Raw genomic sequence first — 24,570 nt, 5'->3', positions numbered from 1 at the left:
TTTTTTATTTTTGCTAACAGCAAGTTTTATTTTAGGCAACTGCAAATCAGCAAAGGGGACACTCACACAGGACTCGGGAGCCCACTCCCATCTCCCCAAACAAGAGTGGGGTAGGTATTCAACACTGACAGACAGACAAGCACCTGTGTGCTTTTTCTCCATCATCTCCAGAACAGTCAGTCCCAGAACTAATTTGGAAAGCGTGTAATCTGAACCACCTCAAGAAACAACGGGTGCAGTAGGGACAAACTCAAATAACCACTGGTATAAGCTGAGCGACCCTAAGTGACAAAGTCGTCTTCTACCCTGGGAGGCTGCAGAAGCACAGCCAGGGCAGGGATGCAGACGGAGAGGGCTGTGGTGAGAACCCTGAACTCCCGGGAGCAGCTCCGTCCTCTCAGCTTCTTTACGAGGCTCCACATCCTCAGCAGAGGCTTTGGGTCTAGCTCAACTCCTCTCCTCCTCTCGGCCCTTCTGATTCAGTCGGCCCCCTCTGGACCCCCACAAGGGGCACCCCAGGACTATGCCCCTGATCTCTGGCCTAACTAAGTGTGAGTGGGCTAAAAGAGCCCCGTAAACGATTCCCTCCTAGAGGGTAGGCCCTGTCCCCATGTTAGGAACAACTTCTACAACTCTTGAAAATTAAAAACCAAGTGTCGGACTGTATTTTTTTTTAAATCAACTAAAATCTAATTCCAAAAAAGGTTCTTCAGAGCAGGATAAGCAGTTCATTTAAATTATTTCTTCTACTTGTCATTAACAAAGAGACTACAAAAGAAGAGAAATAGAGGGTTATGCTTCCCAGAACTCTTCCACACACCTGCTCATTCCTTTGGCCGACTCAACCTCGTGGGAAGACCTGAAATGCTGGGACATTCAGAAATGCCTGGAACTAGCCACCAGTCCCAGTGGGGTCAGAGAGCCAACTACAGCCCAGGAGACCCAGCACAGACGGAAAATCAGACACATGAAGGTGCCAAAGAGACAGCAAACAGCAGCAGGGTAAAGACAGCAGGGAGACGCCTGGCCCAGACTCTTCCTCTTCCACATGGTTTTCAGGAGCCTTTGGGCTCGGTGCTTGGTCACGAGAAGGCAAATCAAAGTGACTCCTCCCAGGAAGAAGTCAGGCCCTGACTCTGCACAGTGTCTCTTCAGGGGGACCAATGCCAGCCCCCTCCGCCCCTGGACGGGTAAGGGGCTGGCACCCTTAAAGCAGGCCACTGGCCCCTCCAGGCTCTGGGGCCAGCCCGCCCCGCTCCCGCTGGTGGATCTTCTGGTGCTGCAGGAGGTGCTGCTTCTGGACAAAGCTCTTCTCGCACTCGGTGCAGCTGTAGGGCCTCTCGCCTGTGTGGATGCGCTGGTGCCGCACCAGGTCAGACGGGTGGCTGAAGCTCTTGCCACAGTAACCACAGATGAGGGAACTCCGGCTTTTCCTCCAAGGGATGTGGCCAGGAAGGGCAACCAGGCTGTTGGGCGAGAACCTCTCCTGGACACGATGGCCACCACTGGGTCCCTCCTGCAAGTGGCAGCGCTGGTGGGTCACTAGGCTCACCCTGCAGCTGAAGCTCCTCATGCACACGGCACACTGATGCAGCTTTGCCTTCCTGGACTGGGGCTTAAGCCGTGGCCTGGGCCTAAAGCTCTCCTCCGGCTCTGAGGCTGAGTAAGACTCCCACCCTGAGTGGGTCTGCAGATGTGTGGCCAGCTGCTGCTTACAGCGGAAGCCGATCTCGCACTCAGAACATTCATAGGGGCCAGAAGTGTCCCTTTCCAGCTTCAAGCCCTGCCCACATTCCTGACCCAGTTGCACCTGCCCATTAGACTTCTGCTTCTGGGGGCAGCCCAGAGTTCTGCCACTGCTAGGGTCTCTACTGCCCCCAATGGGCTCCTCTAGATTAGTGTTCCCAGGACCTAATTCCAAGAGGACAGAACTGCCCTGACCATCCCAGAGCTCAGCCTGCTCCGGGCTCAGGAAAGCCTGCTCTTCAGCAATGCCCGAGAACTCTCCGGGAAGATCCACAGAGCCTTCCTGAGTGTACTGTACCTCCTGCTTGATCATAATCCCTTCTGCTGCCAAGAGAAAGAAAACCAACAGAAAGATCACATTCAGTTTCTTTGGAGCTAAACAAACGTGTGAATTTGTTTCAAATTCAAAGCATCCCAACATCAAGGGAATTAGGACAATTTGGAGGCGGATGAGACCGACAGGATTCTAAGACCTGAAAACTAAACCTGTACTCAGGTAGAGACACGCTAGTTGGAAATCTGAACATATTATGTTTATAGAACCATGTTATGTTATAAACATATTATGTTTATAGAACAATGTTATAAATGATAGTTCTCCAAGTTTGTCCACATTTATATTCAATCCCTGTGAAAAATGGCAAAATATACTGCAACTACACTAATTTAAGAGTGTTAAAATAATAAATGTGAATGATTTTTTTAAAAAAACAAACTAAACCTATACCTTAAAAATTCGTGTATCCAGCTCTGTTCTTTCTGCAAATTCTCCCAATTACCTGGCTTACAAATGCTTCTCCTGCCTCTCCCCAGCCAGCTTCACTCCTGAAGATCTGACCAACCCTGTTCTTACTCTCCAGCAAGTTTTGACTAAAGCCTATTATGTACTCTACCGTGTGGGGCATGAAGGAGTATGATACAGTGAGGAACCTTAAGGACTCCACACAGTGGGAAGGAGTGAAGACACACATGAAAGAGATGAAGTAACGATAATCATAAAGAAGTCTAGGATAAGTAAATGCCAGATGAGGTTACTGATAATCAGTGCTGGGCAGTTTAGCAGTGGGAAAGATGACTATAGCTGCAGGGAGCAGAGGCATGGAATATTCTGGAGCCACTCACCTTGGTGGACACCACCAGGGCCTTCCTCCTCCAAGTCACCCAGCATCTCTGTCCCCAACTCCACTTCTTCTTCTGGCTGGCCAAGGACCTCTGGGTTGGAAAGAGCACAGCATAAGCCCAGCAGAGAGCTCACTGCACACTGGTCAGTTGCCAATGAACAGGGTGACCCATGTCAGGGAGTTGATATCAAAACTTCAAAAGATTCAAAGCTACCTGTCACTTTCCCCTAGCAGTTTGGGACAATCAGAAAATTATGGCCAATTCAAATGATCCAGTCAGCAAGCTGCTGCCTTTGATGCGCCTTCATTAGCCATTTGTGGCTCAGGCAGTCAGGCTCCAGAGCCCACTACCCTTCTCAGCACCACCACTTCCTCACGTGTATGTGGTTTCAGTGTCGCTTCCTTTCAGGGTATCCAATTTCCTCCATGCTAAAGCTCTGCAATGAGGCGCACCGTTAGCCCTGCAGCAGCAGACAAGGAGACAGCCACTCGCAGAGCACGTGACCCTGCCAAGGGCACATGGTCACCTCTCACACCCATCTGCTACTGCCCACCCCGCCCCGGCTCCAGTACACTGGCCTCCTGGACACAATTCCATGAACCTATGTTTTAACAGATTTTGGCTACCATACAAAATGCATTTATTATGTAATAGCTAATACTTTACATATAAAGATGCTGTCTATTAAGCAGCACTTCTAATCATCACAAAATAAACACTGAGACGACAATGACTGGCTGTAATTCCAGCCAAATGCCAGGGAAAGCTTTTTGGTTAGCCTGTGCTGCATGCCTCATCCCAGGTAAAGGACTTCTTGTCAAACAGTCTTAAGTATTAAAAACAGCATGAGGAACCCTAGCAATATACACCATAATGCATGTGATGGCATCTTATCTACTAGTAAATATCAAGAACTGACTATGTGACCACACAGAAGAAATACAAAATGCACAACAGTGAGACTTTTCCACAGGTTCCAAAAGAAACTCCCGTGTCTCAGCCCAGCACAAGCCAACAGGGGATCCAAGGCCAACCACAACCTCAGGTGCAGTCTGGGTCGCAGCTCCTGGCAGGAACTGGAGGATGTCTGAGAGAGCATTGTAGGAGGAAAACTGCTGCTTACTCAGAGAGACCAGAGTCTCATAGTTGCTCTTCATCACATTCCGGTAAAGCTCCTTCTGCCAGTCCTCCAGATTCTCCCACTCCTGCTCTGAAAAACAGACTCCATCATTTTCAAGTGACCTGGACACCTGAAATCACAAATGTCACACAATGAGTCCCTCCAATCACAGCCAGGAAGGAAAAGCCAGCAATTTAGAATCTTAGATAACAACAGCCTGGGCTCCCTGTCTCGTCTAACTTAATTCTCAGCGGGACTACCTTGGGGGCCTCCCCCTTGCTGCCCGGGGGCAGCCGCAGGACCCAGAAGTTCCTGTTCCTCAGCAGGTTTTCCATGTTCTCCAGCCGCCTCTGCAGCAGCCCGTACTCCTGCAGCAGGGTCCCCAGCACGGCCCACTTGCCCTCCAGCTGGTTCCCCAACTCCAAGGCCGTCTTCTCGCAGTCGGCCAGCTTCTTCTCAGCTGTCCCTGTTCGTCCCTCCAGGCTCTGTAGCCGGGCGGCCTGTGACTCCATCTTCTTCTCCACGGCCTGAATGGCAGCCACCACTGTCCAGAGTGAGATCTCCGTGGTTTGCAAATAGGAGCTTTTCTCTGTTGCTTGTGGGGACAGCGTAGAAGAAGTCAAAGGTGTGGAGCGGCGCTTCCTCCTGTGCTGAAGAATCAGACACGGGGTCAGCCAGTCAGTGTCACTTCCAAACAGCACGTAAAGAAAATAATGCCCACGTACATCCAGGAGCACAAAGAGTACCTAGTTTCTACTTTTTTTTTTTTTTAAAAAAAAGCATGTTCTTTTATTTCCTGATAGTGCAAATTATACACGTACATTCTATTAAGAAAATACTGACAAGCAGAAAGAAAAAGTTATATAAAATACCACCATCCAGAAATACGCTGCTAGAATTTTGGTGTATTTTCTATAAGTTTTTTCATCTTTTAACTTATTTCTTCTTCAACAAAATTGAAATCCTATTGTACGTGATGTTTTGTTACCTACGTTTCACACTTAGCATATGATCTGAAACTCTCCTGTGTCAGTATTCATTTTTCAAACCTATTTCTTTGTATTTGATATTCTGGACTATTTGTAACGTTTTGCTGCAATAAATGACTTAATTTACATCCACTCTTGACTCCACCTTCCTGCCACACTTCATAGTTGATCATGTCACCCTCACTGAAAACCTTTCAATGGCTTCCTACAATAAAGACAAAATTCCTTAGCAGGACCTACAAGACAATTCATTCATCCTTGCACCCTAGCAGCTAGTACAGTCGATAACATTTACTAAATCCTTAATAAGCATTTATGAAACAATATGACTAAATCTACTGACATTTTCTTTTTACTTCTCATTTTTATGGTCTGTCCCTGATAGTAGGAAAATTACTGAGGATGAAGCTCAAAATTACTAAAACCAACCCTTGGGCAGTCTTCTCGAAGCTGCGCTCTTGCCCACATTGTCCCACTGCCGGTTCATTTCAGCCCTAACCCACTCAAAGCTTCGTATTATTTTATATGGCACATACTTCATTCAAGGCCGTTTCTCTAACCACAATGAGGACATTGAGACCAAGACACTGAGAGGAAATGTCTCTGGAAGAACTGTTGGGCCAGGCTTACGGTCTGGAGAACGGGACAAAAGGAAACTGATGAGCACAGAACTGAACACTTAAGCTTAGCTATGACCTACTCCAGTTAACCAACCCTCTCAGTTCATCATCAAACATATGGGTCAAAAGCTTAAATATCTCCCCTAAAAAAAGATCTAAAGAAAAGTTTAACGTAAAGGATAAATGCAAATGAAACAAAACATTAGATCATTAGATAAATTCATTTCATCACATGTTCTGCTTTTAAGTCTCGAAGTCTTTAGCTTTTCGGAGTCTCCTCTTTCTTCGCTGTGGCCCAGCATTTTGTTGCTTGCTAACTTTTTCCAAACAGGAAGGTGGGCCAGGATCCGAGCAGAAGAATAATGTCTTCCTCTTCCACACAGTAAAAGGCTGAAAAGAGTAGTTAACACCCAGTTTCTACTTCTCCTCTGTTTTGAATTATCTAACATGATGGAAACAATTCAAATGTCCATCACTTGGTAAATGGACAAACCATCTGTGGTTCATCCGTATGTTGTGGGTTGACTTATGTCTCCCCCCAAAATATGTTGAAGTCCTAACCCCCAGGACTTCAGAAAGTGATCTTATCTGAAGATAGCCCTTTTTTTTTTTTATAGAAACTAAATGTTACAATTTATTCCATTTTCACGATTACAGACACTACCCGGCAGGGTGGGCACACAAGGCAAATCAAACTCATCTCCCATTTAACTAGCTGCAGCATCTTGGCGTTTTTATGATATACAGGTTGACTTAATTCATTGGCTTGAGTTGAAAGCTGGCAACAGCAAATCTTTATAATTTAGGATCTTCCTCCATAGTTAATCCAAGGATCTTAATTCCTGATTCTCCACTATGAGCTCTGAAATGGTGTTCACTGCAACATTCTTGAAGCTTTCACGTCAGAATCTGAGATCTAACACTTAAAATCTGTCCTCTTCTTGGCTAGCTCAGTCCACCAGCAATCTTAACAGTTAAGTTACTATATAAAAATAAAACTGTGCTCTCAAGCACTGATTGAAACCGTTGTACTGGGATCCCTTCGCAGAGCATTAGCTCCCTGAGAGAAGACATCCTAGCCAATTGCTTTTATGAACAATGACTCCAGTACAGTGTGCCAAACGTCCTTTGCAGCATAACTCAAGAGGTCAGGCAACCCTGACCATCCTGACAAGTTTATCACTATTTACATACAAGGTATATTTAAAGCCAGATCAAGGACTGCAACCATAATCTCAAGAAACCATTCAGTTTTAGCACAGTGAGTTTCTGCAAGGTGCCAGAGCAAGTGGGAAATCATCTCACAGCAGAGACATGGTTCATCTTTCACAAGTAAGAGGAAAACAGTGGAGGAAAGGAAACTCCTCCCTCCTAAACTCATCAAATCAATGGCTATCTTCACAGCCTTAAGTGACCAAATCCAGAGTCCTCAATTTCTTGACTTGAGGAGCCCACTTTCAAGGAGACATCAAGGTCAAGAAGAGCTTTCAGGCTTTTCTTTGCCACGTCCCATGAACTCCAGTCCTCCAATGGGAATCTCCTTCTCTTTTATTGCTTTCTGAACACACTGCTGGTAGCACTTGAAGAGGTTGGTGCACGGGTCCCCAGAGCCGTCCACCTTGAGGAACTTCTCGCCAACCAGCGATTGAAGCACTGGTCACACTTGTGCTTCAAGTCCATGCAAACCTCCCCTACGCTGTTCATGGCGGTGGCAGCAGAGGCAGTGCACTCTGATGTCCTGAAGATAGTCCTTACAGAAGTAATCAAGTTAAACAAGGGCATTAGGGTGGATCTTAATCCAGCATGATTTGATGTCCTTATAAAATAGGGGAAATCTGGACACAGAGACACAAGCACAGAGGAAAGATCATGGGAAGACACACATAGGGAGAAGATAACCATGTGAAGATGGAGGCAGAGGTTGGAGTTGTGCTGCCAAAGTCAAAAAAATGCCTGGGGCCACCAGCAGCTACAAGAGAGGACCGGAACGGTGTCCCTCACGGCCTTCATAAGGAACGAACCCTGTGGACACCCTGATCTCAGACTGCCAGCTTCCAGAACTGAGACAATACATTTCTGTTGTGTAAGCTGTCCAGTTCGTGGGACTTTGTTAGAGCAGCCCTAGGAAACTGATCCCCCATATGACAGAATACCACTCAGCAAGAAAAAGGAACAAACCATTAACACACGTAACAACAGGGATGAATCTCAAAACCTAAGTGAAAAGCCAGACCACAAAACGCTAAATACTGTATTCCATTTACATGTCATTCAGGAAAAGGCAAAACTACAAGGACAGAAATCAGATCCATGGCTGCCAGGTGCTGGGGGGAGGGGAGGGAGACATTACAAAAGGGCGCTTTCTGGGATGATGGACATATTCCATATCTTGGCAATATGATGGTTACGCATTTGTCAAAACTCATTGAACTGTATGCCTAAAGAGTGAATTCTACTGTATGTAAATTGTATCTCAGTAAACAGGACTTAGAATGTCAAGGGAGGAGAAAATGTTAGCTGTCATAAACAAAGTCTAAAAAACAGGGAGAGAATATTTGTAAACGGAATACAAAATAGAAAGAAAAGATAAATAACCCCAATATAAAACTGCAGACTACAAATAATTTGTGACAGTGGAAATGCACATGGTCAATAAACAAATGAAAAGGCAACCACATTAGCCATCAGGAATGCAAATAAAACCAAGTGAAACCACTTCTCACCCACCAGGTTGAGAAACATGAAAAAGAGGGACAAGCAACAATATTCAGAGCTGACTATGATTTGGTAAAACTGGCACTGTCGTAACACTCCTAGGAGGAATGAAAAACACTACAAACTTTTAGGGAAGAAAAATCTCAAAAAAGTCATTAAGAACCCTTTTACCTAGTAATCCCACTTATGGGAATCTATCTTACAAAAATGAATGGCATTATTATTTAAAGACATACCTACGAAGATGATTACTGGTAACATTCTTTGGAATAGCCAAAACCTGGAAATAATCTAGACACCTATTAATAAGGGAACAGCTAATTAAATTATGGCACGACCAAAGTGATGGGACACAACTGTTGAAAAGAATGAGTTAGATCCATATGTGTGGTTTGGAAGAGTGTTCATCATACATTAGTAGGTTAAAAATCTCACTTTTAGGAAAATATATTTATTATGATCCCGTTTTCCTAAAGAAGAGAAAATATATGTGGATATGTCTGCCTTAGCACATAGAAAGGTTTGGAAAGATATTCACCAAAGTACATTGTTAACATGAGCTACATTCGGGGGGATGAGAGCGAGGGATTTTAAATCTTTGACTGTAAACTACTGCTTGTTTGACTTTTTCAATAAACTTGTATTCTTTCATAATTTTTTCCCTTAAATCCCATATTTAACAGTATTCCTAAAAGGAGTGAGAAATACAAAAAGGATACTTACATTACCATATTTCTGGATTTTATGGGAGAGTCCTTCTTGAATATTGTATTCTATTGTCAGATCACATGTCATATAGTGGGCCTGCAGCTATGGCTTATGACCATAACTTATGACCACTAAGTACAAGATGCAGACCCTGCTGTTAAGGAAACTACAATCTGCTTGAGTAAACACAAAACAATTAAACAACGTTTGCGATTTTTTTTCAGGAAGATTAGCCCTGAGCCAACATCTGCCGCCAATCCTCCTCTTTTTTTGCTAAGGAACATTGGCGCCGAGCTAACATCCGTGCCCATCTTCCTCTATTTTATATGTGGGATGCCTACCACAGCATGCCTTGATAAGCACTGCAGAGGTCCATGCCCGGGATCCGGGCCAGCGAACGCCAGGCCACCAAAGCAGAGCGTGTGATCTTAACCGCTGCGCCAAGGGGCCGGCCCCTATACAACATTCTAAAGTGATACTTGATTAAGCTGGACTATGATATTTAAGGTCACTTCCAACTCTGAGATAAGATGACTTTCTTGGGCCGGCCACTGGCGCAGCGGTTAAGTTCACATGTTCTGCTTTGGCAGCCCAGGGTTCGCCGGTTCAGATCCTATGTGGTTCAGATCCACGGCTTGTCGAGCCACACTGTGGCAGGCGTCCCATATATAAAGTAGAGAAAAATGGGCACGGACGTTAGCTCAGGGCTAGTCTTCCTTGGCAAAAAAAGGAGATTGGTGGCAGATGTTAGCTCAGGGCTAATCTTCCACACACACACACACACAAAAAAAAGTGACTTCTGAAGATAAAAGATGACTTTTTAATATTGAATAGTTAAAAAAACTTACAAAATTCATAAAATATATAATGTAGTGACAACACATCTCCATGTAACCACGACTCAGTTAAAAAAATACATATGTATCACATATATATACACACAGATATATATACTTATATGTCACCTTTGCAGTCCTTTGTGCAACTCTCTGAAGTGGCTACTATCCTGAATTTGATTTTTCACTGTTAATTGCATTTTTTCATGTTTTTTACCATATGTTTGTTTCCAAAACAACATGTTCTTTAGTTTTGCATGTTTTAGGATTTTATATAAGTGGAATCATTCTTCTACAATTCCTGGGAATATCCTGTAATTGCAGGTGGCTGTAATTCATTCATTTTCACCGCTGTGTAATATTCCATCATGTGAACTGTACAATTTATTTTTCCATTCCACTATTGATGTTTCCCCATCTTTGTCATTATAAACACTGCTACAATGAACAAGACTGTACGTGGCTCCTAGTACACATGAGCAAGTTTCCCTGGGGTATAGCCCCAGGAAGGGAATTGCTGGCTTATAGTGTACATACACATCATAAACTTAAGCCGATAACACCAAATGTTTTCTAAAGTAGTTGTACCAATTTCACTCCCGTCAAAAGTATATACATATTCTGGCTGTTCCACAACTTGATCAACATTTGATACTAAAATTTTTATCCCTCTAGTAGATCTGAAATGATACCTCATCATGGTCTTCATCTGACTTTCCTTGATTACCAACAAATGATAAGCATCTTTTTTATCTTTATTGGCCATTCAAATTTCCCCTTCAGAGAACTACCTGCTAAAGTCTTTTATCCATTTATCTTTTGGGTTATCTGACTTTTCCTTACTGTCCTCATAACATTTCTCTGTAGAATCTGAATACTAATCTTTATCAGTTATATATGTTGCAAATACCTTCTTATTTCTGCCTCATTTCTTTTATTCTATTATCATTTGACAAAAAGTTCTTAACTTCAACGTAGTTGAGTTTTACCAGTATTAATTCTTTTATGGTTTGAACTTTCATATCAGGTGTAAAAAAATCTATATCCTGCAATAATGCCTTCTAAATACTTTATTTTGAGGGGCCGGCCCTGTGGTCGAGTGGTTAAGTTCGCGCACTCCGCTGCAGGCGGCCCAGTGTTTCGTCAGTTCGAATCCTGGGTGCAGACATGGCACTGCTCATCAAACCATGCTGAGATGGCGTCCCACATGCCACAACTAGAAGGACCCACAACTAAGAATATACAACTATGTACCGGGGGGCTTTGGGGAGAATCAGGAAAAAAATAAATAAATACTTTATTTTGACTTTCACATTTAAGTATTTACCTCAACTAGAATTGATATTTGTGTATAGCGCAAGGCTCAATTTTCACATGCGAAATCAACAGATCTAACCCTACACCATGGAAAATCCATCATTTACCCACTGATTTATAATGCTATCTGTGTCATACGTCAAGTTTTCATACACATCAGTCTGCTTGGGGCATCTCTATTCTGTTCTACAGGTCAATTTTTCTATTGCTTTACCAATATTACTGACTTAATGACCACAGCTTTTTAATAATTATTGATATCTGGTGAGGCAAGTCCCACCTCCTTGTTTTACAGGACTATCTTGACTATTTTTGGCATGTTGATATTCTACAAACTTGAAAGGTTTCACAAAAGTATCTTCAGAGATTCTGTCTGGAGCTGCATCTAATCCACAGAGAAATTTAAGAAGTCACATCATTAGAATAAAATGCTTCAAACCATACATATAGTAAACACTCCTTTTTATGGTATTTTTAATATCTTTTGATACTTAAACATATTCCCTAGGTACTTGTTCCAATTGTCAATTGCTGTATAATAAATAATCTCAAAATTTAGCAGCTTAAGACAAGTATTTTGTTCACGAATCTGCAATTAAAGAAGGGTTTGGCAGGGACAGTCTGTCTCTGCTCCACTCTATGTCTAGTGGCACAAATCACAGGCAGGCAGGGCTGAACTCACCCCAGGAATCCCAAGGCACATGGAGATGTCCCTTCCAACAGCCCTGCTAAAGTCCCAGTTTACAGTCAGCATCAACCACCAGACATGCGTGAACACCCGTTCATTCCTAACAGGGCTTTTTTACCTTCTCTCTTTTTTCTTCATCAATTTCACTACACACTGAAATTATATATTGACAGATATATGGATAAAATAATTAATCATATTCTCTATATTTGTGTTGTCCAATATACAAAATGTGGCTGTTTAAATTTGAATTAATTAAAATTAAACTAAAAATTCAGTTCCTCAGTTATACTAGCTACATTTCAAGTGCTCAATAGCCACATGTACCTTACGGCTATTATATTGAACAGTGCAGGGAGAATATTTCCATCCTCTCAGAAAGTTCTACTGTATGCACTACACCCTTACTAACTTTTTTTCTGCTTGATAAACTACTAAGGTTGTGGTAAAATCTTCTACTAGGATAGTGAATTTTCCTTGTCGTTCTATCAATTTTTGTTTTATGCACTTTGAGGCGATATAATTAGGTGCATATAATAGAAACGTCATATCAAGCTGGTAAATTGAGTGTTTTGCCATTATAAAAGTAGTAGTAGCCTTCTATCTCTAGCAATATTAACATAGTTCAGCGAATTTCCTTTTGATTAGTATTAGCCTGGTAGAAGTTTTCATATCCTTCTAGATTCAACCATTTTTATAGCTTTATCTTTTAGTTGTATCTCTTATAAACCATATAGTTGGATTTTTCCTCATCCTGATGATCTTTGCCTTTTAACTAGAGTATTTAGTCCATTTACGTTTATTGTCATTGTTGATCTATTTTTATTTACCTTTACCTTTTATGGGAGTGCTATTTATCCCATCTTTCATCTTCATTCTTGCCTTCTTTTAGATGATTTTTTCTTATTCTAGTATTCCCTCTTTTAATTTGTAAGTTACACAGCCAATTTCTAGTCTTTTAGTGACTATCCTAGAAATTACAGGAAGCATACTTACAAAGACATTTAAACATCAGAATTCTGATCATCTCTTCCTAACTTTTACAATGCTGCCATGTATTTTAATTCTGCCTTTGTTTTTAACCCCACAAGAGATTATTACTATTTTGTTCAATCAATATTTGTTTAGATTTACCCATTTTCATGGATCATCATTCCTTCTTACATTTTCAGGCTTTCCATTTGGGATAATTTTCTTTTTACCTTAAGTATATCCTTTAAAATTTCCTTTAATGAGAGTGTATTGGTAGCAAACTGTCAGTTTTAATTTGTATGAAAATATCTTTATTTTACCCTTGTTTTCAAAAGATACTTTTGCTGAATATGAAAATCTGGGATCACAGTTATTTTTTCTCAGTCTATTGATGATATCATTCTATTGTTGTCTGGCTTCCATTGTTGTTGTTGAGAAGCTGAACTCCATACAGTTCATTTGGAGGCAATGTCTTTTTTCTTTGGCTGCTCCTAAGAATTCTGTCTGTCTTGTTTTTCTGTACTTTCACTACTACGTGTCCAGGTAGAGATTTCTTTTTGTTTATCCTGATTAGGATCTACTGTGTTTCTATGTATTAGTGTTTGTATCAGTCCTACAATATTCTCAGCCATTAGCTATTCATCAAATATGGCCTCTAGTACAGATTGTGCGTGTGTGTTTTCCTTCTGGAATTTTAATATGTTTTTCTTCTGGGATTTCAATATCTGAAATCTGTGAAGGTCTAATTTTTGTTGTCTTACTTTTACTGGCTTCTCCTTGTACCTTTCATTGCTTGTTTGGCAATTTTTCATTGTGAATTCACTTTTCTTGGGATTTTATCTACAAGAATTATTTGAAGTCTGAGTTTAATATAGACTCCTCCAGAGAAGATCTGTGGGTTTTTGTGATACCTGGAGACTACTTTAAACTAAATTCTTGGCTTGATGTTTCCCGGACCATCCAGGCAACAGTATTCGGGCAATAAAGCCACTTGAGGGTCACCGTAAATTCTCAAAGGGCATCTTGTATGCATCTCTCAGCACCAACGTTTGACATAATTTTCTCTGCAATCCCATGGGGGTAAGCTTTCCACCCTGAATGTTGCCCTTTGAAGTCTCAGCTTTATGGGACAGAGGTAGGAGGCTTCTTAGACTGCCTGTCTTTGGCCCTGAGTTTTGCCTTCTATTTTGCAGGCCCCTTGAGGTCATAAACACCACAGATGAATGTTTAGCAAATGCCCTCAAAGCTGGCTTCAGAACTCTGCTTACCTCTTAAGAGTTCCCTCCTTTACTTAGTTTTTGGGCTCCAAGTATTCTTCACTAACATACATTTCAAATATGTTTATGTTCTTTCCCCAGCATTTTTAGTTGTTTTCGTCAGGCCATACTGTCAAATGAGAGGTAGAGAATCCTCATCTGAAGAGAGAATGCTTGAGAACAGAAATATGCTCAAGGATGATTTAAATACCTTCTACAATGACAGATCCACAGTTGTTTAAAGCATAATTTGGAATTTGGGAGGATCTTTTAGGCTTTCTTTTAATAAGCTCTGTTGATGACACATAAGTAGCTGCACTGACCAATCAGGAAGAAGTACTCTGAAAGTTAGTAACTTGTCCTCCTGCCCCACTTGAGTACTAATTTGGTCTTGAAAAAAACCCAAGTCTTTGACTGGATCGCCTTGGCTTAGAGGAGTCAGATGACGAAAATACTGTAAACATTAGTGTCTTGTCTTCACAATCCAACTGAAACTTCCTTGAAAGCAAACACTAAGTTTTCCAACCCTTCCCCTCTTAGTTCTTACCCTCTTCCTACAATAATCAAATACAGTGCATCCTGCTCATGGTAAAGTTCTCATCACAGGATCTCCTTACCTCCCAATTCTCACAAAGATCTCTCATGATTCTGAAAGTGTTTCTAGACCAAGAAATGCTGCACTAAAAGCCAATGAAATTCCATCTGCCCTTTCCAGGGAAATCCTCTTGTATTATCAAATTAGCCACTATTTTGGAATAATGTCAGAGCTGGCAGGAACCTTAACGGATCGTCTAGCAACTAGTCCAACACTCTTGATTTACAGCTAAGGAAACGGAGGCCCAGAGTGAGCACAGCTGCCTAAAATCATTAAACTGGACAACTGAGAGCTGAGTTATGGCTGAAATAGTTTCCTGACTCCATGCCCAAGATTCTCCCCACCCCAAGCTCTGTGTCTTGACATTCTCTGAATGGGGAGGATTGAGGAAGGGGGAGAGGCAGAGAGATAGCACAGCTTCACAAACAAAACCCAGCAACTACACCGTGAAGTAACACCTGTCCCCAAGGAGAGGAAGCCAGCCGGACTTCAGCCTGTGGCTGCGACCCGAGGACAGAAGTCTGTAGCAGGAGAGCGCGGGAGAAGGAACGAGTCCTGGGGTCCGGGGGCACTGGGTGAGCTCCCTGGGCCGTGAGGGGGACGCAGGCTTTCCAACCCGCGGTCCCTCTCCAGCCTGGAAACGGGCTCTCTTTTGGCAGGACGGAGAAAACGTGCGGGGAGGGTCACAAATCCACGAACACGACACGAGCCTCCGAGAAGTTTCCCGGCGAAGGCGCGTGGCGCTGGAGCAGAGAGGAGGCGGCAGAGCCCCGGGGTCGCGAGGGAGGTCGCTGTTCGCCCGCGCCAGCCGCCCCGGGAGGCCAGCCCGCCGGCTCCGGACCTCGAAGCCCCGCCCCGGCCAGGGGCTCCGCCATCCCGAACGCGACACGAGTCCGCGCCAGCAGGACTCTTACCCGAGCAGGCGCCGACTCCGCCATGGCTGCCAGCCGCCCCTCAACACCCCGGCCCCGCCTGATACCCCTCCGGCCGCGCCCGGGTCTGCTGGGCGCCCCCGAGCCTCCTGGAAGACGCCCCCAGCCCCGTGTTGACACAAGGTGCATTGTGGGAGTGCGGCCCTCCCCGGCCAAGACGGGCTCCGGCCGCTCGTCCTCACCGCGCGGGATTCCCACTGCGCCCCCGTTCGGCAGGAGGGTGAACAGCAGCTCGGCGCTCCGGGCCAGAGCGTGCGAGACCCTCCAAGTCCAGCGCAGGTTCAAAATTTAAGGCAAACCCACTGGCCTTTGTGTGTCCCACATATAACCCACCACTCTGCTAGGCGCTTTGAGGGATTCAATGTATAAAACTCAGACTTTGCTCTGAGGGAAGAACATATAATCTAGTTGGGGAAAAGAAGTTTAGTCCCAAATGGCAAGTGGTTTTATTTCAAAATTTTACCTGTTATTTGGCTTTTTAGAAGCTGGAGACGTACTTCCCATATCAAAGTGTAGGGTCAGGTGCCCAGGCCAACCCACTGTAGCCTATTAGTTATGGCAATCACATTCCTTGGAAAATCCTAGATAGCCCCGATTTCAAATATTTAATCCAGCCAGTACCCTACCTGTTAGATGACGAGTTCACAGTTTGCTTTGGAAGGCATGGCTGCATTACCAATTGATCACCCAATACACAACACTACTGCAGCCATACTTGCCTACTTTGTGTCACATCGTCAGGCAATGGACTGCCACCTCGAATGATAGGCATGAAGCGCTTCCCCTGAGAACTAAACTCTTAAGATCCACAGAAAGCTCACATGACTGACTCCTTCTTAGCATGCAGGGCTCAGTTCAGACTTCACCTCCTCTGAGAGACATTCCCTGTTCACCTTGTCTACAGCCCAACACCTCCTCCATCCCCATGCTCAATCTAGCTACCGTCTTTGAAATTTTTCATAGCATTTATCACCATCTGAAACAATCTCGTTTTTCATTAGTTTACATGTTAATTCTGTCTCCTTCACTAAAATGTCCCTCCACTATATCCTCTATTTCCTGCACACAAAAGTGCTCGTAAGTAGTTTTGAATGATTGGATGGTGAATCAGAGAGTAAGAATAGGAAAAGTCAACTCCAGGAAAAGACAGAGGATTGACTGAATCATTAATTCATCTAAAGAAAGAATGGGCCAGGCTGAGGTAACTACAGCCACAGAGATACGGTCGGGGGCCTGATCCACTGTCTCAGGCCAACAAAAACTTACTGTCAGATACAGAGAAAAAATGTATCACGACTGTGGAGACAGACAGGTCAGAACATAGGATACCGAGGTCATTAAGTTATAGAACTCATGCCCTCTATTCTGTTTCTTGTGCTCACCAGGCAGCCTTCGGAGGATGCAGTTTCCTGTGTAGCTACTGGGAGACAATATGAGGGTCAGGCTGATGCAAATGTCTGGTGTACTCCTAGGAACTATTTAACTGATACTCTGGCTTATCCATCAATCTCAGGAGAGTCAGCATGATTGAGCATCCCTGACTCTGAGTCTGGAACTCTGGAAAAATATTTAGATCAAAATTCCATTGAGCAAGGGAGGCAGCACCAGGCACTGGTTTGCAGTCTCGCGGGCTTGTGGAGATGGTGTAGCACAGTGATTTAGAAAGTGGAGCTGAGGAGTGAGACCATCCAGGTCCCCAGCCCAGCTCTGCCACTTACCAGATGTGAACCTTGGGCAAGTCATTAACCCCTCGGTACCTCTATTTCCGCACTATTAGTGGGAAAGAATAGTAGCTTATCTCAAAGAGTTGCTGTGCAGATTACGTTAGTTCAACTCAAGTGCTTAGAACAGTGCCTGTCACAGGTTAAGCGCTCAAGAAGCACTCCTATCGCTATTATGGTTTGCATCCTGGCTCCTTTGCTTACTAAGTGATGTGGCTTAGGCTCACTCTGCCTCAGTGTCTTCCCACTGAGAACACGAACACCACATCCTAGAGTGGTTGATGGAATTTAAAAAAATAACATGTCTAAGTAAAGTGCTTACGTAGCTGAACGCCTGGCATATAACAAGCACTCAGGGACAGGCAATTTCTCGTTTCTGGTTTGTTTCTGCTTTGGCAAGGCCCAAGCCTTGAACTGCAATGAATTCACCAAGATAAATGTCATCTTGTTGTGTCTCCTAGAAGCTACCCATTTGTCCTTTCTCAGTGACACTCAGATCTTGACACATGCCTTTAAATAAAGTTTTACATGAGGTTATAATTATTCTCATTGGTCGTAGTAGAGATTAGAGGAGTCAAGAAAATGCACTCTTAGTACCTGCATCCTGTCCTCTCTACATCTGTGGAACGTGACTGTAACATGCAGAGCTGAAGGTGACCTTAGACATTATCTCACCCACACCCTCATGTTTTGTGACAGAAAAAAGTATTCTTTGAATCACAAATAATATAAAATTAAAAATGCCTTAAAAATATTTATCTTGTCCTTTAAATTTTCTATTGTGTATGACTTACAGCATATATTTTAACATATATGTATGGCCAAACATTTTTTCACTCAGGAAAGTTTATTGACCACAGCTTTATTCCACTTAGTTGAGACCCTTTTTATTCTGTTCCCCTTGCTATCCTGCAAGTCTCTAGATGGCAGGGACCATGTCTCTTGTGCTCCTTCTTTTGCATAAATAACCCCCTGGGGAGCAGGCCCCTCTAGGCTTCCAGGTCAGTGAGAATCCTAAAATGAACACACCTTGGCTCAAGCTGCCCCCTGCTGTATATATGTGTGTAGTGGATATCTGTTCACTTTGTCAGCTGTGCACTTCTCCTTTCCTCTGGGCATAAATGCACCTCCTTCTCTTTGGGGACAGCTCTCCCCTGGGCCCTAGCCTTGTAATTTGAATGGGTGCTGCCATCTTGTTCCATGACAATTCCAGCCCCGTCACAATGACTGAAGGGCAGGCATCTGACTCAAGCCAGCCCAATCGTAGCACCCTTGCCTCCTGGCCACAGTAATTGAGCCAGGGGTGGACATATGACCTAAGCTGGACCAATCAGATTTCTTCCTTGGGATTTTTCTTTCTTTTTTTTTTTTTCCGGCCCTCCCCCCCTTCCTTGGAATTTTTCTAAGTGGAGCTGAGGGAACAAGTTAATTTCCTCTCTGGTGAAGCTGTAAATATTAGTCAGGAACAGTCCTGTCTCCCCCCTTTTTTTTTTTTTTGGAGTAACTTGGTTTGAAAGAATGATCCCAACACACACAAAGAAGCAGAGATGAGTGACAACTTTTATCTCTGTCCCGGATTGGTTATGCAACTGTTCCCGAGTCTGAATGATTCCAAGCTCCTTCCAGAAACTTCTCCTTTTTCCTGGTTGGCCTGTCAGCCTCCAGTAGAGTAACTGGATGACTGGGTAACAAGATTTTTTATGGCACATCCTTTTATACATTTAAAATCTTGAATATATTAATGTAAAAATCTATTCAAAACTTCATTAATTGATTGATTAAAAACTGGTACAGAATTCCTCAGAGGGAGAAAACAGTGTTTTGTTTAGCAAAAGAGTTTTACTGGCCATTTTAATTATGGAAGAAGAGACCCCAGGGCAAGGCTTTAAAGGCAGAAGGTGAGCAAAGATAGAAGTAAATTGCTCTCCATAGTAAGTGATGATTTGGGGATTTCCCTGGGTATCCTGGGAGAGAGGAGCTACTCGTTGGAGAGGCAGGGAAGATACAAGATTGAGAAGGGGAGAGGCGAATTCTGAGAAACTCCTGACGGTCAGAATGGTTCAAGGTCTTTTAAGGGATCATGCACTAGGCTATGAGACCCTCTCTGTAACCTCTGAAGGATAAGTCTACCACGCAGAAGTATCTTATCTGGGGAAGGCAACAGAGGAAAAGCACAGAGCTCCACCACCTGGGGTAACACCGAGCTGAGAGCACCAGCAGCGTGAAGGCAGAGACACGTGAATCTGAGAATCCAAAAAGCACGAGTTAACAAAGGAAAACAAACCTCTCCTCACCCCCAAATCCTTGAGATGTGGGGCACAGGCTGCTGGTTTTGACACTACATGTAGGATGGGGACTCAAGCCACTTTACTGTTAAAGGACATGGACCCCCTAGGGATGGAAGGAGCAGGAACAGTCAGGTAACCAACACTGGCTTATACTTCTAAGTCTGGATATAGGATCTCCCTTGAATCTTGAACGGGAGACAACTCAACGACAGTCTTCTTTCAGAATAGGAGATAGTAAACCTACTGAAATGATTATGCTGAGGGATGATGTGGGTTTAATATATGCCTAAAGAGGTTTGAACAGAGGTTCTCAACCTTTAGGACACAGTGCCAGCACCTCGCTAGATTTTATGGAAGGGCACCTAAGGAAACCTCACAGGGTCGGGTAGGGTGAGATTCTGACATACACCCAGGACCCTTCTTCCCGAGAATTACTGCTTTAGAAATCTCCTTCCTTAATGGCTCCCTAAGGAGTCAGTGGCACATGGAATGCCATGGCCTTTCCCAACCATGCCCATCAGGGCCCCGGCCTGCTAGGATGCTCTGTTACATGCTTTTCTAACAATCAGATGGACCAATACTGTAAAATTTGGCACAGGCTGGTTCATCTTGGGCCTGGTATGACATTTCCTTTTCCCCCTTACTCTCTGCCAAAATGCAATATCCAGGAACCAGATCTCAGAGAGCCAGTTATGGTACCCAAACCCTTGATCGTAAGATACCTTTACCTGTGGTTTTTCATTTTCACTGGTATGTAGCTTCAACTTGCCTTCTCAAGACTTCCATTTTCATCCTCTGACCTTCTTTTAGAGCTATGCACTCTGCTTCTATGGAGTTCTAAGGGGGCTCTCAGGGGGTCTGTGGCACAGTGGATCTCAGGCTCACTGGCAGCCTATCTATGCAACAGCTCTGGCATTCAAGGCCCTCCGTGGCCGGGCTGTGACTCAACTGGCAACTCCAGCCTCCTGCCTTACAATCCCAATTGCTGCCTCGCTGCCATGTTTCATCCTCATCCCACAATGCTTCCCCCCTCCTTTCCCCTGCCCCAAGCAATGCACCCTTCAGGCCCTGACTTCTCCAATTCTGGAAAGACATACAAGCAGCTCTTAGCAGCAAATGCTTCCCAACAGGGAGTCAGGTAGGAAAGAGTTTTACTCTTCATTGTGTCTTTTTTTTTTTACCATTTGAATTTTTACTGCATGCATTAATTTTTAATTAAAATAGTTAATTTTAATTAACACATTATCAGAAGGAAAATAAAAATCCATCCCCAAAGCAAGACCCCTGTCCTGCTTCAGTAAGTGGACTGGATTGCAGGGTCCACAGAGAGGATCCTTGCTGCCTGGGAGAGGTCCACACTGAGTATCACCACCTTTGCTGAGCTCCAGGTGGAGGGCACTCTAGGGCTCTCCCGGGGCCGGTGCTGGAGGCTCGTGGTGTAGCTGATGGGCACCGGGTGCAGTGGGTCCACCACAGGACGCAGGAAACCAGACTCTAGTCTTGGCTCTCCCACTCACTCAGTCACTAAAGCTCTTTGGGAATCAGCTCCTTCAGGGTAAAATAAAGGGATAGGTTTGAGCTGTGTGCTCAAATGTTTCAAACCCATGTCTCAATAGTGATTTTCCCCCCTTCTTCATACTCTCAACAGCCAAAAAAAATTTTGTGGGTCTTATTTTCCATGATTTAGATTATGAAAATATTAATTTTCTGCATATGCTTTTGAAAAGCAGAATACCGCCCCCTCCCAACCAAAACACTGGAGTGCCCCCTTCTGCTCTAACAAAACTCCACTGAACTTCTCTATGTTTAATTTCTCATCTCAACTTGATTTCTTAAGATTTGCCTCCTTCAAAAAGCAAAAATGAAGAAAAGAAGAAATCCTCGTTAGCTGGATTCCAGTCCAGGGGGGCTTTCCCATACGAAGCCACACTGGAGAACCCTCCGGGCTCGTGAACATGCAGTCTGCAATCTGGACACCTTTTATTTAATTTCAAGAATTCCCTTTGCATGGCAAAAAGGGGTCTGAGGAAAGCAGAGCGGTGCAGATGAGGGGAAGGGCAGAAGCAGAGCGCTCACGAACGTGGTGCCAGGTGCTGGCTGCCCACTGTGCTCCCTGGCTGGGAGAGAAGCAGAATCGATGGGAGGAGCAGGAAAAGTCATTCTTGACACAAACAAGGGTCCTGGGGCATGCCACTCCACCCCAGTGCCTGGCGATGCAAGACGCAGAAATGGAGCCTGTCTCCCCTTGGGACCATGGAGCAGATGCACCAACACGAAAGGGAGTCCTTTGGGCGCGTCCTGGGGCGCCTGCAGGGTCTGGAGCATGGTAGGGTCTGTGTCCATGTCCGTGAGCATGGTCAGTTAACAGATAGCACCAGTTGGGAGGCTCAGGGCAGGAGAGAAACTGAGGGCTCTCAGACTCTAGCACCCACTTGCCTGGCCCTCCTGGAGAGACTCACTTCCTCGATGGCTGCTCCTGCAGCACGAGCCTCTCCCTCACCCCTCTGCCCTGGGAAACTGGAATAAATCATCAGGGTGAGGTCTGACCCAGGGCGCCAGCTGCCTCTGGAGGGCCAGGTCACTACTGTGCAGTGCAAAGATGCTGCTGCACCAGATGAGGGACTGGAGCGGGGGAGGGCAGGCTGGGGGCAGGGGGCCCTTCTGCCCAGGAGTGCCCACATAAGAGCCTTTCAGAAGCACAACTTGGGGCATTTCGTCGCCAATCTGCTCCCCATTCCAAGTAAGCACATGAGTTGGCCCCCTGTTGCTTCTGATTATTTTTGGTGGGTCAGGGGACAGAGAGAGGAGAGAGACCAGAAGAGGCAAGGCCAGAGAGGTCTCTCAGACCACGGAGGTAGGCAGAGTGTGTGGTGGGGACACTGCGCTGGGGTGCAGAGCCTGGCCCAGCCCTGCCACTCTTTTTGTGTGACCTTGGGTAAACCATCTCAGCTGCAGCTCACTTTCCTGAGTTACCAAGTCAGGAAAACCCTACTCCACCTACCTCAGAGGGATAGGCTAAGGGCGAAATAGATAACGGATAGAAAACACGTTTAAAAAAGTATAAAGCGCTATTCAAACGCGAGGCAGTGTTGTCATCGGAGATGTTAGTAACCCTTAGCACATCCCTCACCTCACCGTCACCTTCCGCTTCCTTCTGCAGCGCCCCTTAACCCTAGGACCTTACTTCCTTATCTCAGAGGGTGCCCAGACTCCCCCGTTGCTTCCCCTGATCACAATCTGTGACCCCAAAGGCCAAATGGGCACACGAGCTGTCTGAGGGGGGTGCCCAAGGCCCCTCACCCCGTCGTTGTCCCTCTGGCACCCTCCCCGCGGGAAGCTGCTCAGCCGGCCCCTTGGTCCACCCTATGAGATGAGCTGGGCTGTCCATTTAGGCCAGACAGGTCTAGGGGACCCCTGCCCAACCCTCGGGGGACCCTGTCTGGAGTGCAATACCTGTTCCCGATTTCCAGCAGGTGGCGGGCAGAGGGAGGGGGAGAACCACAGGCAGGACGGTGGATCCTCAGGCCGCCCCCAGGCCCGCCTCCACCCCCTGCTCCTGCCGCCGGGCCCTCCCCGCCCCCAGCCCAGCCCTAGTCTCGCTCCGGCGGCGCCTGGAGGGGCCGCGGTGCACCGAGGCCCGGGCCGCCGCTGTGCACGCGCAGGTGGTCCTTGAGAGACTCCTTGTAGCGGAAGCTCTTGCCGCACTCGCCGCATGTGTAGGGCCGCTCGCCCGTGTGGATGCGCTGGTGCTTGAGCAGGTTCTGCTTGCGGATGAAGCTCTTGCCGCAGAGCGCGCACTGGAAGGGCCGCTCGCCCGTGTGCAGCCGCTGGTGATTCTGCAGGTGCTCCTTGCGGCTGTAGGTCTTCTCGCACTCGGAGCACTTGTAGGGCCGCTCGCCGCGGTGCGTCATCTGGTGGCGGATGAGGCCCGAGTGGCAGTTGAAGCTCTTCTCGCACTCGGCGCACTCGTACGGCCGCTCCTTGGTGTGGCTGCGGTGGTGGATGATGAGGCTCTTGCGCACGCCGAAGCTCTTGCCGCACTCGGGGCACGAGTAGGGCTTGCTGCGCGCGCCGTGCAGGAGGAGGCTCCGCCGCAGGCCGCCCGGGCAGCAGCTGCCGCAGCCCCCGCCGCCGCCCGGGCCGCCGCCCGCGCCGCCCCCGCCCGGGCCCCCGCCCGCGCCGCCACCCTCCCCGCCCGCCTGCGCCCCGGCCGCGCCCCGCTCCCGGGCCGGCGCAGGGAAGCCGTCGTCCAGCAGCCCGGCCGCGCCGCGGCTCGGGGCGCCGCCCGGGTTCTCGGCCGCCGGGAGCGGGGGCAGGCTCTGCGGAGCGGGCTGGGGCTGCGGCTGCGGCGGGGCCGGGGCGGGGTTCTTCACCATCAGCAGGCTGTCACCTGGGGAGGAGGAGACACGAAGAAGTGACATGCTCACGGTGCTCTGCCGCCGTCCCTGCGAGGGGGCCCAGGTCCTTAACTAACTTGCTCTGTGGCTTCGTGTGAGTCACAGGCTATCTGGGCCTCAGTTTCTCTAAAAAATGAGGGGATTGAACAAGGCAAGCGGTCGTGTCCTGTATGGCTCTAGGGCTCCCTGACCCTCTGACCTGCCCAAAGCCGCCGGCTGCAGAGCACCAGCCGGCTGTAGAGCACCAGAAGCGGGTCCAGCAGGTAGCCCCCAGCTAGGAGAGGGAACCCCTCCACATTGGGGGGGCGGGGGTGGCTGGGGGCTATGCGGAAGGCAGAACTGCCTGGAAATAAGCCTTTATTGTATTCTGACGTCCAGGCTAATTTATCAAAGGAGAATCTCTCGACTGAAGAGAAAGAATTTGCCACAACTTCTCCAAGGTAAAAAGCCTGGTCTGGAGGTCTACAGGAACGGAAGGCAGGGAGCTGGGACCATGACCACCCTTCCCTTTGCAGTCGGGTTTCCACTAAGCAAGTGGCCTTCAGACT

The 24,570-nt window shown here is 46.1% G+C and overlaps 2 protein-coding genes and 1 pseudogene across 4 annotated transcripts in view; all 3 read right to left on the bottom strand.

Annotated features, from left to right (window-relative positions):
• On the bottom strand, window positions 1-15,781 carry ZNF212 (zinc finger protein 212). 2 transcript variants are annotated; one of them, XM_014830508.3, is made up of 5 exons: window positions 15,599-15,781; window positions 4,249-4,638; window positions 3,992-4,118; window positions 2,869-2,958; window positions 1-2,070 (listed from the first exon to the last, which is right to left on the bottom strand). In XM_014830508.3, the coding sequence occupies exons 1-5, from the start codon at window positions 15,743-15,745 to the stop codon at window positions 1,208-1,210; spliced, it is 1,617 nt and encodes a 538-aa protein (XP_014685994.1). In that variant the 5' UTR covers window positions 15,746-15,781; the 3' UTR covers window positions 1-1,207. The 2 variants fall into 2 exon arrangements, with proteins under 2 accessions (XP_014685994.1, XP_044621132.1); XM_044765197.2 differs by having other exon boundaries at window positions 1-2,067; window positions 15,599-15,748.
• Window positions 4,645-15,592, bottom strand: LOC139045869 (TP53-regulated inhibitor of apoptosis 1 pseudogene; annotated as a pseudogene).
• A 2,953-nt stretch (window positions 15,782-18,734) lies between the features above and the next one.
• ZNF282 (zinc finger protein 282) overlaps window positions 18,735-24,570 on the bottom strand; it is a 28,149-nt gene continuing 22,313 nt past the window's right edge. For both annotated transcript variants that reach the window (XM_070515387.1, XM_044764900.2), the window contains exon 8: window positions 18,735-24,015. In XM_070515387.1, coding sequence (XP_070371488.1) covers window positions 23,216-24,015 — 800 coding nt within the window. In that variant the 3' untranslated portion in view covers window positions 18,735-23,215. The remainder of the gene's footprint in view (window positions 24,016-24,570) is intronic.

This window comes from Equus asinus, chromosome 1 (assembly GCF_041296235.1).
Source record: "Equus asinus isolate D_3611 breed Donkey chromosome 1, EquAss-T2T_v2, whole genome shotgun sequence".
Taxonomy (NCBI): Eukaryota; Metazoa; Chordata; class Mammalia; order Perissodactyla; family Equidae; genus Equus; species Equus asinus.
The sequence above is the reverse complement of the archived record's forward strand: the minus strand, read 5'-3'. Positions and strand labels throughout refer to the sequence as shown.

What these genes read in the sequence shown, in the direction of transcription:
- ZNF212 (XM_014830508.3), bottom strand. Translation starts at nt 15,745, where the DNA reads ATGCACCTTGTGTCAACACGGGGCTGGGGGCGTCTTCCAGGAGGCTCG. An exon ending in TGAGACTCTGGTCTCTCTGA is followed by an intron (nt 2,959 to 3,991) that starts GTAAGCAGCAGT and finishes TTTCCAACCCAG; the next exon opens with AGGTCCTTGGCCAGCCAGAA. An exon ending in CCCTGGTGGTGTCCACCAAG is followed by an intron (nt 2,071 to 2,868) that starts GTGAGTGGCTCC and finishes TTCTCTTGGCAG; the next exon opens with CAGAAGGGATTATGATCAAG.